The sequence below is a fragment of the Carlito syrichta genome, unplaced genomic scaffold (assembly GCF_000164805.1).
Source record: "Carlito syrichta isolate Samal-C Ts95f unplaced genomic scaffold, Tarsius_syrichta-2.0.1 Scaffold315826, whole genome shotgun sequence".
Lineage (NCBI taxonomy): Eukaryota > Metazoa > Chordata > Mammalia > Primates > Tarsiidae > Carlito > Carlito syrichta.
Window position 1 is genome coordinate 729,163 of NW_007259922.1, and position 16,041 is coordinate 745,203.

A 16,041-nucleotide genomic window follows, 5' to 3' on the forward strand; every position below is an offset into this window, starting at 1 on the left:
GATCAGAGACACCCGGTTTCTGACTAGCAGCGTGACTCTGGACAAGTTAACTGAATGCCTCTGAGCCTTGGCTTCCCCTTCTGTAAAATGGGAGTAAGCAGTGCCTATACTGACTGACCATGAGGACGAAATGGAGAAACGGATCTGAAATGTTTGGCACACGGTAGCTGCTTGGTGAAAGGCAGCTCTGGTTTTCATCCCGCTGGGCCAAGGAGGGCTGTCATGCAGACAGGAGCTCAGGGGGAGGCTTTTGGAGAGAAGCTCCCACTGGGTGGGGGGCAGAAATTCTCCGAATTTAGTTCCTCAGCTCCTCCAGAGCATCACGGAACCGGGTAGACGGGAGCTGGGACTGGGACGAGGACAGCCCCCGTGGGGTGACGGGTCTGCCCATAGTCCCAGCTCACAGCCTTCTCTTCCTGCCCGTCTTCTCTTCTCAGGTGAAGCCCGTGGTGTCCCGGTTCCTCCACGAGAAACAGCTGCCATACAATGAGGACTCATACCTGGCTCGCTTCCGGTTATTCCTCCACCGCTATGAGGAGTTCATGGTGCAGGCCCCACCGATCACTGAGCTCGTGGGGCTGCCATGAGGCCGGGCCAGTGCTGCTGCCCCTGCCTCCTTCTGGCCCAGCCCTGGCCCTTCTGCTGCTGCTGGCCCGGGGTTGTGGCTCAGTAGATGGTGGTGGACCCGGATATAAGAGGCAGGCAATGAGGCTGGGAGGGGGCCTGGTGGCCGCCTGCCTTGCTTGCTTCTCTGGGTTTCTCGGGGTATTTGGGGGAAGCAATAATGGTGGCTGAGTATTCTGGTCAGTCTGGACCTCAGCCAGCTTAATCTCAGGACTACACAGCTGAATCCTTCCCCTCTGCTCCACCTGGGCCTTGGTAGGGGGAATTGGGGGTGAGTTGGGATGCTGCATAGGGGTCACCTGGGAGGCAGGAGGGAGCACAGAGAGAGGAGGGAAAGCCCCATGGCCTGGGGTCTGCCTGGTGGTGGGAGAGCCTCATGCTGGCTTGGCCACTTTTTCTTCCTGTACCCTTTGAGGCTCTGCCCACCAAGGTGCCCTCTCCCTGGGGACCTCAGGGTGAGCTTCCTTTTGGCAGGCCTTCCTAGTTTCTCAGCCAAAGAAGCCTGTGTGAGACACTGCTCAGTAATTCCCCAAGCCCACAGTGCTGGAAAGATAAAATCAGGTGTTTTTTGTGGGGATAGAATCCAGGGAACGTGAGGGGAGAGAGTCTCTCAGGGGAAAAGAGTATGAGTAGCTTTGAGCATGACCTTGGCTAGCTCTAGAAAAGTCTGCTTTGCTCCATGATGTTTAGAAGTGGTGAATCTGGGAAATTATCCACTGGGAATGGCTTTCCTGGGAGGTAGCTGAGGCTGGAGAGGGTGGGGTCTGGAGGACAGATGGCTTCAGAGGGGAGAGGAGGGAAGGTGGGTGCAGAAAAAAGCCTGAAGTCGGGGCTGGGCTTGCTCTGGAAGGACGGTCTGCAGCCTGGGAGTGAGGTGGGCCTGTAAGGGAACCACTGATGGCAGCCAGAGGAAGAGGCCAAGGCGTTGAGGGACACCATTGGGATTTAGCCAAAGTGGACAGAGTTGAGAGACCCCAGCTGGGGGATGGACCTGGGGGTTGCAAGGAAGTACCCAGGTAGAAGGAGGGACAGAGAAGGAAGCCAGACCTGAGATGAAGCCAGAGCAGTTAGTTTAAAACAGGCTCTCTCACCTTGGCCCTATTGGCATATTATCTGGACAAGGCTTTGCTGTTGAGGATGCATGGTGGGATGTGTATCAGTATTCCTGGCTTCTGCCTACAAGGTGCTGGGAGCCCAAGTTGTGACAATCAAAACGCCTCCAGGCATTGTCGAATTGTCCATGGTTGAGAACATGCACGTCGTCCTCTGCATGCATACTTGCCTTGTTTTTCAGTTAAGTCCTTGGATGGGGTGAAGGGTGTGCTGACCCTGCTGATAGGGAGATGGGCTGCCAGCAGATGGGAACTCATGGGATGGGCAGAGGAGGCCGGTGACAGGCGAAGGCATTCTCAGAGCTCATTCTGTTGGAGACCCCGTCTCTGGTGTGGCCTTGGGCAGCTCTGCAGCAGGGCAGCCATTTGTCCCTCTGGGTCCACTCCCCACTCGTCTCTGCCCTGCCTTCCTCTGCCAAAGACCACGGATCCTTCAGGCACCTTTTCTTATAGCTCCAGCTCTCACTAGTTCCAGAACAGCTCCCACCAGGCCTGGGTGGTAGTGGCTTCCAGCTGTTACCAGCCCAGGGGTGCTTCTCCAGACCCTCAGCCCTCTGTATCAACTCCCTTCAATCACCTCTCTAGAGTGTGCCATCTGTTCCCTGCTGGGAAGCTGACTGATAGAGTGGAGTTTTGAGCCAAGCAGCCCTCTTGGCACAAGGCAGGCTTGGCAACCTCCCCGGCCCACTGCTTTGCTCTATGTGATTGCTGCTCTTTTGAAATGCATTAGCAGCTTAGAAATGGCCTTAAGGTCTAAGAGCACAATTAATCAAACTGCTAATTCTCCATATGAAAAATGCAATGTCAGAAAAGGCCCCCGTTGTGTAGTCCTGGCTAGTGATTAAAACCATCCAAATACGAAACCAATGACTCATTGTTATTGATCTGGGCCTGAGTGGAATATGGGCTGCAGCTGGAGACCCTGGTGCCAGATCTGGCTGTATCATGGACACCTTTGAAGCTCAATTTTCTGGTTAGACTGAGGATGTGGGCTGGGGATGCCTGGGGCTTATGAGGTGAGGGAAGATGACAAGAGTGAATGAAGTGTGTTTAAAGGGCTCTGCAGAGATATAAAATCTAATTTATAAAGGTATTGGGAGGTGACAACATGTATTGATGATGATAATAGATGAGTAACTTTTTGAAAAAGTTATTTTTTGAGCCAGAGTCTCTCTGTCACCCAGGCTGGAGTGCAGTGGCACAATCATGGCTCACTGCAGCCTCAATCGCCTGGGCTCAAGTGATCCTCTTGCCTCAGCCTCCTGAAGAACTGGGACTATGGGTGCACGCCACCACACCTGGCTAGTTTTTTTTTAATTTTTTTTGTAGAGAAGAGGTCTCACTATGTTGCCTAGGCTGGTCTTGAACCCCTGGACTCAAGCAATCCTCCTGCCTTGGCCTCCCAAAGTGCTGAGATTATGAGGCATGAGCCATCGTGCTTGGCCAGTAACTTTTATTTAGCACTCATGGCAGATGCTTTTACTTATGTCATCTAATTTTAATCTCTTTAACAAATTGGTACTATTTTCTCTCACGTTACAAATGATGAAAAAAGTCCTAGAGAGATTAAATTTCTCAATGTCATATAGCTAGTAAGTGGCAGAAGAGGGATTCGAATCTACTGTGTCTGACTCCAGAATTCATGTTATAAACCACCAGACACACTGCTTCTGGATAGGGAGCCATATAGAGCTTTCTGGGGTATGTGATCCTGAATCTCCAGTTTATCATTAAGACAAATCCTTTGTGAATATCCATTATGTGCCAGGCTCTGTGTGAAGCTCCGGGGATGTAAAAGCAAATAGGACTGGGTTTCCCCAGTCCCGTGGAGCTTACAGTCTTAGTGCAGGGGTTGTCAGACTCTTTCAGCAAAGAACCAGATAGTAAATATTTTGGGCTTTGTGAACCATATGGTTTCTGTTACACCTACTCAGTTATGCCATCAAAGTGCAAAAATAGCCATAGATAATATGTCAAGAAATAAGCATGGGTGGGTTCCAATAAAACTTTATATACAGACACTAAAATTTGAATTTTATCTAATTTTTCACCTGTTAAAAATATTCTTAATTTTTTTTACTATTAAAAAAGCAAAAACCATTCTTTTTTTTCTTTTCTTTTTTTTTAGTTGGAATCTCACTCTGTCGCCCAGACTGGAGTGCAGTGGCCACGCCCGGCCACTGCAGCCTCGACCTGGGCTCCAGCGTTTCTTCTGCCTAAGCCTTCCAAGTAGTTGGAACTACAGGTGTGTGCTACCACGCCCGGCTAATTTTTTGATTTATTGTAGAGATGAGGTCTCACCAAGTTGCCCAGGTGGGTCTCGAACCTGCGGGCTCAGCAATCCACTCACCTCAGCCTCCCAAAGCATGGGATTACAGGCTGAGCCACCGAGCCTGGCTGCAAAAACCATTCTCGTGGGTCATTCAAAACAGGATGGTGGGCAGCATTTGGCCTGCAAGCCATAAATAATTTGCCTACCCCTGGTCTAGTGGAGCAAGCATAAAACACAGTGACTTATTAGAGAGCAGAACAGGCTGGGTGCTGTGGCTCATGCCTGTAATCTCAGTACTTTGGGAGGTCAAGGTGGGAGGATAGCATGAAGTCAGGAGTTTGAGTCCAGTCTGGGCAACATAGTGAGACTCTCATCTCTTGGGGAAAAAAAAAAAAAAGCAAAACAGTATTTATTTCTCAGTAGAAGGAAAGGGACAGACTAGTAGGGGTATAGGGGACACCTGGGATACTGGTCATGTTTTATTTTCGAATCTGGGTGGTGGTTACATGGTTCCATCTTGTGATAATTCATCAAGCTGTACACTTATGATTTGTGCAGTTTTGTGTGTGTGTGTTTTGAGTTGGAGTCTCACTCTGTTGCCCAGGCTAGAGTGCAGCGACACACCGGCAGCTCACCTCAGCCTTGACCTTCTGGGCTCTGGTGATCCTTCCACCTCAGTTTCCTGGGCACGCGCCACCACACCTTCTTTTCATTTTCGTAGAGAGGCGGTCTGGCTACGTTACCCAGCTGGTTTCTAAACTCCAGGCCTCAAGCAATCTTCCCGCCTCTGCCTCCCAAAGTGCTGGGATTACTGGCATGAGCCGCTGCTCCCGGCCTCTGTAGGTTATACTTCAATTTTTAAAACTCATAAAAATGTCAACAGGTGTGATAAGTAATGACGGGGTAGGATCAGGTGCTGTGGGGAGGAGAGGCCTTTAACCCCTTGGAGCTTGGAAGGGGACAGGTCAGAGAAAACTTCAAGGAAGCAACGTTTAACAAGAGGGCCCTTGGGGGAAAAGGGAGAGACAACAGGTCTGTGGGTCAGAGGGTGACCACGCGGATCCTGTCTGTATTTAAAAACATGTTTTGCTCCTAATTTTTTGTTCGTTCGTTTTAACATTTTAAAACACTGCATCGTAAGATTTACCTTTATTATTGATTTTCTTTGGCGCCCCTTTAAAATCTAGACCCAAGGGGAGTGCCTCACCCGGGTCTCGGCACCGCAGGACATGGGTGGGAGGCTCAGACCTTGGTATCAAGGGTAAGCAACTCCCCACGCCTCCTTTTCTTCATCTGTGTAATGGGAAAGGGTTTAATATTCTCCCTGGCCGACACGGACAGCACCTTGCCACGGCTACACCGGCACAACACGGGTCGCCGAAGTGGGTGGCCAGGCTCCGGACGCCGGCCCCTTCCCCCAAAACTCCCACGCTCTGCTTATGCCCCAACGGGCGGGAAGGCGCTCTTGGAGCCGGACTCCTGATTGGCTGGGACGAAGCCACGCGCAGGAGGATAGGCTCTCGGAAGGCAGAGGCGCATTTGCGTCATCAGCGAGCGCCGAGAGCCTCCCGGGAGTGGGGCGCGGCTAAGTGAAATAAACTCCTTTCTCATTGGCTTCCTCTTTCGGGAGGGACTGAAACAGCGACGGGAATTCGCTCTCCTCCAAATCCAGGCTTCCGGCATTTGGAAGGAGGGAGAGGATCAGGGAGAAGCTCAGGAAGGCACGTTGGGCCCCGAAGCCCTGAGGGGCGGGGCTTCGGCGGAAGGGGGCGGGCCGAGGGCGGGCCTCTGCTCTGGGGGCGGGATTCTCTTGGGAGTCGAGGTGGCGCCGCAGCGCAGCGCTTTCCCAGCGCGTGGGAGGCGGGGCTTGTGGGCGGGTCCTCGCTTGTGGGCGGGGCCACAGGCCAGGCCGGGAAGTGACCGGCGGGCTGGTCCGCGAGCCGCGCGGGGAAGCCGCTAGGATCGGACCCGCTTGCAGATTGCAGTTCCCAGCCATGGCTCCGCGCTGCTGGCGCTGGTGGCACTGGTCGGCGTGGCCTCGGATCCGGCCACCCTCCGCCCGGAGCACCCTGAGTAGGAGCAGGGCACCTTGGGGCTGGATGGGAATGCAGGGAGGCCTGCGAGCGCTACGTGCAGTGAGGGGAGCGAAGCCGGGACAGGGCTGGAGAGGGGCGAGACTGGAGGGGTCTGTTCATGCTGACAAGATAGGAGTGGGCACGGGAGCTGATGGGGGCGTGTGCGGAGAGAGGTGAGGCCTCTAGGGTGAGACAGGGTCAACTAAGGGGAAGGAGAGAGACCATGAGGTCTACAGGTGTGAGGCGGGTGAATAGGGATGATATGGAGGTCTGTAGGGAAGAGGGAAGTCTGAAGCAAAACAGGGTCTATAGGAATAAGACGGGGGTCTACATGGGCAATATAGAGTTCTCTGGAGAGAGGGATTAGAAGAGCGAAGGTGGGGACGTAGTAGGGAGACCCATGGGGTGAGATTGGGATGATATGAAGCCCATTGTAAGGATGTGGGATTCTGGCCGATTGGGTAGGGAACTCCATACGAAAAATTGTTGTGCGGAGCAGCGTGAGGTGATGGCTGTTGAGTATGCCATCTGTCGTGGTATGGTAGGTTCATGGATGAGACATGGGGCTCTGAACGAAGATACAGCCCTTGGGGGTGCAGATGAAGTAAGGGACCCTGCAAATGCCAAATGTTGAGGAACAAGAGAAGGAGGGTGCAGGTGAGGGTGAAGCTTGGGCAGTTCCAGCTTCTCCTGAACCCTGAAGTTGGTTTGGGGTTGGGGAGGGAGGGTCGCCTTTGACTTTCCTCCCCCTCCTCTACCTGGCCCCAGGCTTCCGCCGGCAGTTCTCCACACAAGAGAAGACCCCCAAGATCTGTGTGGTGGGCAGTGGCCCAGCAGGTTTCTACACGGCCCAACACTTGCTAAAGGTAAGCTACTTCCTCCTGGCTCCCTCTGCTATCATTCACCTCCTGCTCCAATCCTAAGGGCACGTCTCTCCCCCTCTGGGTTTTAAGGCCACTCCCGGATGCCTGATGGGGAAGGGGTTCCCAGCCCATCTAGGCTGGACACTTCCTGCCTGCTTCCTTACCTACACTTGGGGCTCCCTGCGCTAGGTCCCCTGTGTGAAAGCGGTGTGTCTCAGTGACCAGTGGTCAGCAACAGGTGATCAGCTCTGTCAGGGAGCTTACACAGACCTGCAGGATGACTTCATCTTCCCTTCTCTTCCTGTCTTTCTCTTCTGTCTCCTCTAGGTCCCCAGCATCCTGCATCTCAAGTCTACCCCCTCCTCAGCTTTCTGTAACTTGACCTGCGTCACTGTGTCTTCTTCACTTACAGCTCCAGCCCTCCCATGCCATTCTGTTCTTTTGGTCTGCCTTCTGCCCCCCTTCCCCACTTCCTTGTAAAGGCCAAGGTCTCAAGCCTTTCAGTGTCAGCTTTGGCAGGCAGGGCCTCAAGGCTGCCGGTTACACTTGAGATCCCACATCAGACCTTGAAACAGAGTAGGGAGGGGAAACGAAGGTCGACTGAGACATGAAATAGTGACCTAGCTTTGGAGAAGCTTGGAGTGTCCATGGAGAGACGGGAGAAAGGATGAATATCTTAATTATACACACATGCAGATGCTTGAAATGCAGAGTGACTAGCTGTCTTGGTTTCCTCGGGGCATGGGCTTTAGTACTAAAACTGGGGAGACCCGAGTGAGTTGGTTACTCTGATGAAAAGTGACCTATACAGCTTCCCAGGCAACACAGGTGAAAGAGCTAATTATAATGATGTGATCAGCGTGAGTCGAATCAGTGGGGGCAACGAGAAACTGTTTCCTAGAAAGGGTGTATTTGGGCTGCATTGAAGAAGGCCATGCCTCTGGCAAAAAAGGCCTTCCATATGTGTGGAGTCATCCTGGAATGCAAGGCCACAGGCAGACTGCCAAGTGGGAGGATAGTCTGGGCTCTGGGAGGGAGACCAGGGAGCTCATGGTGGCTGGGGAGGCCCTGGAGGACTTCATGTAAGGGGCATTGAATTAGCTGAGTCTGAAATTTTGGGAGTGGGAGAGTAGGCCTTTTTGATAGGGTTCTTCGCACCTCCTGTGTAAGCAAAGACCCTGGCCTGCACTCAACCAGCAGACATTTGGGCTGAGGATGGATGCAAAGGCCAGTTACAAGCTGATCCTTGCCCACAGGGAGCTCCTGGCTACTGACAGTGTTCCTAAGATGGACCTAGTGCAGCACATTGGGGCAGTGACACCTGGCCTGAGGCAGGCACTGAGCACAGCATCTCATAGCATCCTCATGACAACCTGTGAAGCAGTGTCATGACTCCTGCTTCACACGTGAGGGCCCTGAGGCAGTCCAGGATCCCACCACTGAGCAGGGAAGGCACTGGGATATGAGCAAAGGTGGTCTGACAGCCAAGCCTAGCACCATACTAGGCCATCAGTCATTCATTCAGTAATCGTGTACCAGAACTGACTATGTCCCAGGCACAGGGTGCACTGGGAAGATGGGAGTGAGCAGGACAGACATAGTCCCTGTGCTTGAGGACCTAACATTCTAATGTAAAGGGCAGGTGGCTGGTTTGCAAGGCATTTTAGGGCTTGATATAAGCACAGAAACTTGAGCATATAGGGAGGGCCCCCAGACCCAGTCTGGAGGAAGATATGTCCAAATTGCATTCCGAGGGACAGCAGGAGATGTCGGGTCAGGGGACAGAACAGCAGGGGTGTCCCAGGCACAGGAATCTGCAGGGACAAAGGCCAGAAGAGGGAGAGAATGGTCCTTTGGGAGAAGGGTATGTTCCAGAAGGTGTGTGTGTGTAGTGAGGGGTGAAGAGATGAAAGCTGAAGCTGAGAGGTAGATGGGACCCAGATTCTGGGGATCTTGGATGCCGCCCACCAGGCTCTGGACTCAGCCCCCGCCCCTTCCCTGCATCAGAGTCCCCTGGGGGGGGGTAGTGGGTCTTATTAAAATGCACATTTTGGGATCTGGCTCAGACCTAATCAAACTCTGTAACTAGGGCCCAGGAATCAGCACATTTCTTTTTTATTTTGTTTAATTTCAAAGATATGGGTACAAATCATGATTAGGTATACAAGTGGTCTTTGTTCAGGTAAAGTTTGGGTCTCCCTTTCGCCTGGTTTGAGATCAGGTACCCTTTTATTGATGTTGCATGCCCCTCTCTCCCATGGCAGTTTCCCACTACTGCCAATCCCTTTCTTATAGCACTATGATAAATGTTCAGGGTCTGCTTATGAGTGAGAACATGTGGTACTTAATTCTTTCTGTGATAGTTCACTGAGTGTGACAGGCTCTAGGAATCAGCAATTTCCAACACCCTAGGGGTTTCTGGTGCCCACCACTATAGGTGGGTGGCTTCACTGGAGAGTTTTAGGCAAGGGACTGATAGGCTGTCATTTTTCCTTTGGGATGTCCTCTCTGCCCGTTGGGTAGATACTGGCAGGGCCGGTGGCCAGGAGAGCAGTGGGGAGCTGCTTGAGTGGCTGCCAGGAGGAGAAGGACTGGGAGGAGGTGGGATGGTTGGAATAGGGTCGGAGGTGGGGCAGGGAGGAGCCCCAGGTTCCAGGTTCTGAGTGGATGCAGTGGAAGAAACAAGAGTAGAAGGCAAGAGGTTTGGGGGAAGGAGGCTTGGCTTCCATCTGGGTGGGTCTGAGATGTCTGGCGTGAGACATCCGGGGCTCAGGTTTGGAGCTTGGGGAGAGGTCTGGGCCGGAAAGCGAGTGAGAGTGAGATACGCGAGCAAGTCCGTGGGAATTTGAGATCACAGGGGTGTGGGTAAATCCTTCCCAGGGAGTGTGTGCCCAGGGAGAAGGGGGGGACCCCGGATGGGAAGAACCTAAGAGAATGTCCTTGTTACGGGGGAACAGCTGGAGGGCTAGGAGGGAGGGACAAGTTCAGCCACATAAGATAAGGGGGAAAACGGTCCAGCTGACTTAGCCCCATGGAGGTGGCGCTGGAGAGCACATTGTGACCCAGAGTGAAGGATCCAGAGTGAAGACAGGAGGGAATGGCAGTAGAGACAAAGGGAGAGGATTGGGTGAGGCATCGCCCACCAGGCTAAACTGTCTGGACTTTGTCTGATGGCAGTGGGCCCCAGGGAAGGTTTGTGAGCAAGGCAGTGACGTGCCACAGCAGTGACAGTACTGGTAGCTCACACGACACACTGAACACTCAGAGCAGCTGCACCCTGGGCTAAGTACTCGCTCACTTAACCTTGAGCATGATGCCAGAAGGATGTCTGTTGGGCAGAGAGTTAAACTTTCCCCAGGGTACAGAGCCGATGAGTGGTGGAGCTGGGATTGGTGTCCATGACCGTGTGACTCCAAGGCCAGACTGTCGGTGGTAGAACATCGTAGCATTTGAGAGAGGTGGCTGACCTGGGATGGAGCAAGGTGGGAAATATTGGGAGGGGACGGGGCTCGGGTGGAGGAGCGGAGTGGGAGGAAGAGGGGCTTGGACGGAGGTGAGGAGGTGAGTGGGAGCCCCTGTTGGGGTGAGGCGACTGGTAGGCCGGGGCTTGAGTCCCAGTGAATTGGGAGGTGTCACAGCGAACCTAGGATGGGATGGGAGCCAGGTGTGTCTCCATGCGTACCCCAACTGCTTTACTGCCAACCTGCTTATGGCCTAGAGTCTCTTACCATCCGAACTCCCTGATGCTTCCCAGCCACCCTGAGAGGGAGCCGTTATTCACCCCAGTTCGCAGATGGGGAGACTGAGACCTGGGGAAGCCCTGAGACTTGCCAGCATCGCATGACTGGTTGGCAGAGCCAGACCAGACTTGTCCACCCAACCCTGTGCCTTCCACCTGGCCCCTCGAAGTGCCCTGGGCAGGCAGTCAGCGTGGGCCCGCTGTGTGAGCGAGACTGCTTTTCTAAGACTAGCAGCAGGGCCATTCCCATCTCTCTCCGGCCCCCACATGCCCCAGTGTGTCTCTCTCCCTGTCTTACTGTCCTGTCCTTTCCAACAGGATGATGCTGGAGACCAGAGTTAAAGCAGCTGTGAACTTCACAGGGTGGTCCTCAGACTGGCTGGGCATTTCGGAAGTGTCGGAGGGTTGGAGGGCCGGGCTGTGGGTCACACCTGACCCAAGGAGATGAAGGAGCTCCCCTGATACGACTCCAGTGGTGGGGAAGCTATGCCTCCCTCAGCTGGCCACGCTCTCACACTCTCCGCGGCTGGCAGTCCTTCCTGAGGTCTGATCTTAGCTGCTTGTGCCGCCCACTTCCCCTTGTCTGGTGCTCTGGGCAGACGGGAAGTCGAGGCACGTTCTGCCTCCTGGGTCCCATCCCATGGAGCTGAGCTTTCCTGTTCTTCCTGGGGAAGGGGAGGTTCCGTGGGGTCCCAGCCTCCTGCCCGGCTCCCCCAGCTGCCACCTTCTCTCCCAGCACCACTCCCAGGCCCACGTGGATATCTACGAGAAGCAGCTCATGCCTTTTGGCCTGGTGCGCTTTGGCGTGGCGCCCGACCACCCCGAGGTGAAGGTGCGTCTCCCTGGACCTGGAGCGTGGGGTTGGCGACTTTGGCCAAGACGAGGAGGGCAGGGAGGCTCCGTGGCTGGACGGAGTGACTGTCGAAGCCACCACGGTGCCATGTGGGGTGAGGGAGGGGCTGGCATGATCCCTGGAGCTGCCTCACCTTCTAACCCCACCCACTCTGGGGGTGCCCGGCAGAATGTCATCAACACGTTCACCCAGACGGCCCAGTCTGACCGCTGTGCCTTCCGTGGCAATGTGGAGGTGGGCAGGGACGTGACCGTGCCGGAGCTGCGAGAGGCCTACCATGCTGTGGTGCTGGTGAGTGCGGTTGGGTGCCGGGCGGGGGCAGGGGCTGCAGCAGGAGGGGGTGCTGGGTAGGGGACAGGGGCTGCAGCGGGCAGAGGCCGGGGCTAGGGGGCAGGGGCTGCAGCAGGAGGGGGGTGTGGCCAGGCTGGAAGCTACAGAGGAGAAGCCAGTGGTAGGCCACTGGGCGTCTGGGGGGCTTCCCCACTTCTCGGGGCCGGTGCTGAGGGCTCTGGGCCTTGGGTGTGCTGTCTTTCGTCAGAGTTACGGGGCAGAGGACCATCAGGCCCTGGAAATCCCTGGGGAGGAGCTGCCAGGTGTGTTCTCGGCCCGGGCCTTTGTGGGCTGGTACAATGGGCTTCCGGAGAACCGGGAGGTGAGTTTGGGGAACACCACCTCTGCCTCTCCCTCCCGACCCCTCTGCCAGGACCAAGGCAGTCCTTGGATGCCAGAGCTGGGGGAGGAGGGGGCCACCGTCCAGGGTGAGATGTGAGACACTGGGCTGACCGAGGGGGGGTCGGCTGTGGGGGCGGGTGGGGGAGGGACCTGAGTTGAGCTCAGATAGGCTGGTCTTTCTGAGTGTGGGAACCCAAGGGTACGGCTGGGGACTGGGCGTGAGAGGTGTCTGCAGACTGAGGTTAAAGCCAAAGCTAGAGGGACCCTATCAAGACTTTGTCCTTCCAGCTGGCTCCAGACCTGAGCTGTGACACAGCTGTGATTCTGGGGCAGGGGAATGTGGCTCTGGACGTGGCCCGCATCCTGCTGACCCCACCTGAGCACCTGGAGGTAAGTGGCAGGTTGGGGGGTGGGGCCAACTGAGGAGAGAGTGTCTCCCCCTACAGGGTTCAGGCTTCACCCCTCTAAACTGAGCTCAGTGCCTTTGTTTCCCCAAGGTGCCGAGGCAGAGGCCTTCTGAAAGGCAGCCCCATGAGCTTCCCCCTTCCCTTCTGTACTCCGGCTAAGTGGGCTCTTTAAAAAAACAACTCGTCTGTGTTCCACAGGACCTTTGCACATGCCCTTCCCCATGACTGGAACGTCCTGACTTACCCCTTGCCGGTTGCCATTTAAAGTTCGTCTTTTAGATCCTGACTCAGTTGTCCCTTCCTCCAGGACTGCCCTGAATGGGTCCATTTCCCCTGTAATGCCCTCCTCTCATAGGCCTGCCTACTTCTGTTTTGTAGCACGAGGCCGGGGGTGAGTCTCACGTAGCCCAAAGACACCCCCTTTCTCAGGTATCCCCACCCCAGCCTGGTATTGCTCACAGCATAGGTGCCATCACTGTAATTTTGCACTGGCTGATGAGCATTGGAGGAGCAGCTCTCTCTGCACCAGATCAGAAGCTCCGTGAGAGTCGGAACCATGTCTGTTTTGCTCGCCACTGCCCACCCCTGCCCCTAAACTCCGTCTCCGTAAGGACTTGTTGAATGAGAGCCCGGGCCTGGTTTGCTGCTAGGGGAGCCAGTTGCGGAATTGTCTGCAATGCTCCATCTGGCCACCAGGGGAGGGCAGTGATGCAGTTTTGCTCCGCCAGCCTTGGTTCAGGGTAGGGACGTGACCAAGCGGGGAGTCCCCTTCTCCTGGTCAGTGTTCGATGACTTCAAGGCCATCCTTTTGTGCCAGAAAACGGACATCACGGAGGCAGCCCTGGGGGTACTGAGGCAGAACCGGGTGAAGACGGTGTGGATAGTGGGCCGGCGTGGACCCCTGCAAGTAGCCTTCACCATTAAGGTGCTGGGGCTAGAGGGGGAGGGGCCAGGGTCCCAAGTAGGGAACCTCCCCTTGGGGGGCTGGGATGGGGTGGGACAGAGCCGCTGGAAGTAGCTGCTGCTTGGGATGGACGAGAGTAGCAGGCAGGACCCCCGGGGTCCTGTGCTTTCTGTGGAGGAGGGTGGTATCTCCCATTTGGGTTGGACTCTTGGGTGGGCTCAGAGGTGCTCAGCGTTCTGGGCCTGACCTCCCCCCCCCCACTTCCCACCCCCCTCCCCCCTAAGGAGCTTCGGGAGATGATTCAGTTACCAGGAACCCGGCCCATTTTGGATCCTGCAGATTTCTTGGGTCTCCAGGACAGGATCAAGGGTGAGGGGCTCTGGCCTGGCCCCCCAGCTACTAGGGAGGGGATGGCCTAGGTCAGAGAGGACTCAGGGGGAGGGTATGCAGCGAGAGGACCCTGGCCCGAGGACAGCCCTGAGACATTCTACGTTGCTGACAGAGGTCCCCCGCCCGAGGAAGCGGCTGACAGAACTGCTGCTTCGAACAGCCACGGAGCAGCCAGGGATGGAGGAGGCTGCCCGCCAGACGTCAGCCTCCCGGGCCTGGGGCCTCCGCTTTTTCCGAAGCCCCCAGCAAGTGCTTCCCTCACCAGAGGGGCGGCGGGCAGCAGGGATCCGCCTGGCAGTCACCAGACTGGAGGTGAGTCTCATGTTACCCAAAGCCACGCCCCTTCTCAAGCCCACCCCACCCCGGGCTGGTGTTGTCCACACTCTCCCCAACAGGGTGTTGGTGAGGCCACCCAGGCAGTGCCCACAGGAGACGTGGAAGACCTCCCTTGTGGACTGGTGCTGAGCAGCGTTGGGTATAAGAGCCGCCCTATCGACCCCAGCGTACCCTTTGACCCCAAACTTGGGGTCATCCCCAATACGGAGGGTCGGGTTGTGGACGTGCCAGGTGAGAGGGCATGAGAAGGCTGGGCACCACATTATGGTGGGAGGCCAGAGTCTCCTGGGGCCACTCAGTCATCTGTCTAATGATATGCACCGAGAAGCCGCTCTGAGGCAGGCTGTATCCAGCACCCAGTGCCATCCTCCTGGCCCTAGGAGAAGTTCCCAGTCTAGCTGGACTTATGGGACATATGTCTGCTCTGGGCTAGGCTCTGTGCTCAGTGCTGGGAGTGGAGATTAATAAGGCAGGCCATGTCCTCAGGTAGCTTCCAGTCTTATTAAATACACACATAGCTATCTAGTCGCTAATTTATTCAGTAAGCACAATGGGCGTGCTGAAGCGGGGGCAGGGGGGTGGTGGTGGCAAACCCCAGCTCCTGCCCCCAGGGAGTTCCTTGTCTACAGGGAAACCGAGGGGGGGACGGCATGGTAAAAACAGGCTGAGAAGAATCCAGGGTGGTGGACCCGTGGCTGGCAGAGTGCTGGGAGCCTTGGGGTGTCTGTGTGTGTACATGTGTGTACAGACGGGGGGGCACAGGCTTCCAGCGTGGTGTCCAGGTATTTCCCTTTCGTTCCCCATCTGGTACTCCCCTCAGGCCTCTACTGCAGTGGCTGGGTGAAGAGGGGACCCACAGGCGTCATAGCCACCACCATGACTGACAGCTTCCTCACCGGCCAGTCGCTGCTGCAGGACCTGAAGGCCGGGCTGCTCCCCTCTGGCCCCCGGCCTGGCTACACCGCCATCCAGGCTCTGCTCAGCCTTCGAGGTCTGGGCCCTGGCGCGGAGGTCCTGGGAGGAGGGATGGGTGGCCCCTCTTTGGGGGGTGTTCTGGGGGGCGGGTGAAGCAGGGGTGGTGACAGAGACACCTGGGCAGTGCCCACAGGAGATGTGGAAGAGCTCCCTTGCGGGCTGGTGCTGAGTAGCGTTTCCCGTTTCCCTCCGCTTCAGGGGTCCGGCCGGTCTCTTTCTCAGACTGGGAGAAGCTGGATGCAGAGGAGGTGGCCCGGGGCCGGGGCACCGGGAAGCCCCGGGAGAAGCTGGTGGATCCTCAGGAGATGCTGCAGCTGCTGGGGCACTGAGCCCAGACCCCTGTCCGGGGCGGGGGAGGGAGGAGGGCTTGCAGGGAGAGGGCCCGATCAGCCTGAGAGGGATTCGGTGCCCCCGCTGCATCGCGCCGCCCCGCTGAGGGCTTGGCTGTGCCTCTTCCAGGGGTCTCTGGACACGCCCTCCTGTGAGGAGACGGCCGTGCCTGCGGTTTAGTTTTCGGCAGGGAGGTAACCTCAGGGCTGAGCGGAGGCGCCGGCTGACCTCACTCCCTCCCACCTCTCTCCCGCTGGACTGGGGGGTCACGAGCTGGGAACACGCTGGAAATAAAACAGCCGCAACCAAGGGCCACGGTTGATGTGGAACTTTTCGGGGCGCTGGGCTGGGCGGTCGCCTTCCGGCAGCAGCTCCCCTTCGGGCACCAGGTGGCGCCGCAGAGACAGGTCCGCACCGGGGGCCTCGGGGGGGGTTGGCGCCCAGGCCTGCGGTACCCGCTCTCCCCCTGGCTTGGCCCTGCCGCGGGGG

General features: G+C 56.3%; 2 protein-coding genes across 8 annotated transcripts in view; both read left to right on the forward strand.

Annotated features, from left to right (window-relative positions):
- The window catches only part of FADS6 (fatty acid desaturase 6), a 32,521-nt gene extending 31,839 nt beyond the window's left edge, over positions 1–682 (forward strand). Inside the window, exon 8 of the mRNA XM_008073337.2 lies at positions 438–682. Coding sequence (XP_008071528.2) covers positions 438–587 — 150 coding nt within the window. The 3' untranslated portion in view covers positions 588–682. The remainder of the gene's footprint in view (positions 1–437) is intronic.
- A 5,238-nt stretch (positions 683–5,920) lies between these two features.
- On the forward strand, positions 5,921–15,864 carry FDXR (ferredoxin reductase). Of its 7 annotated transcripts, XM_008073344.2 has the most exons (13): positions 5,964–6,081; positions 6,668–6,796; positions 6,879–6,949; positions 11,422–11,517; positions 11,707–11,829; positions 12,077–12,190; positions 12,499–12,600; positions 13,435–13,542; positions 13,806–13,890; positions 14,024–14,223; positions 14,307–14,478; positions 15,068–15,238; positions 15,421–15,864. In XM_008073344.2, exons 4-13 carry the CDS (start codon positions 11,464–11,466, stop codon positions 15,549–15,551), a joined length of 1,260 nt encoding a protein of 419 aa, XP_008071535.1. In that variant the 5' UTR covers positions 5,964–6,081; positions 6,668–6,796; positions 6,879–6,949; positions 11,422–11,463; the 3' UTR covers positions 15,552–15,864. The 7 variants fall into 7 exon arrangements, with proteins under 7 accessions (XP_008071531.1, XP_008071530.1, XP_008071533.1 ...); XM_008073340.2 differs by lacking the exon at positions 6,668–6,796 and having other exon boundaries at positions 5,921–6,081; positions 6,852–6,949; XM_008073339.2 differs by lacking the exon at positions 6,668–6,796 and having other exon boundaries at positions 5,954–6,081; positions 6,852–6,949; positions 13,417–13,542.
- Positions 15,865–16,041: the final 177 nt, after the last annotated feature.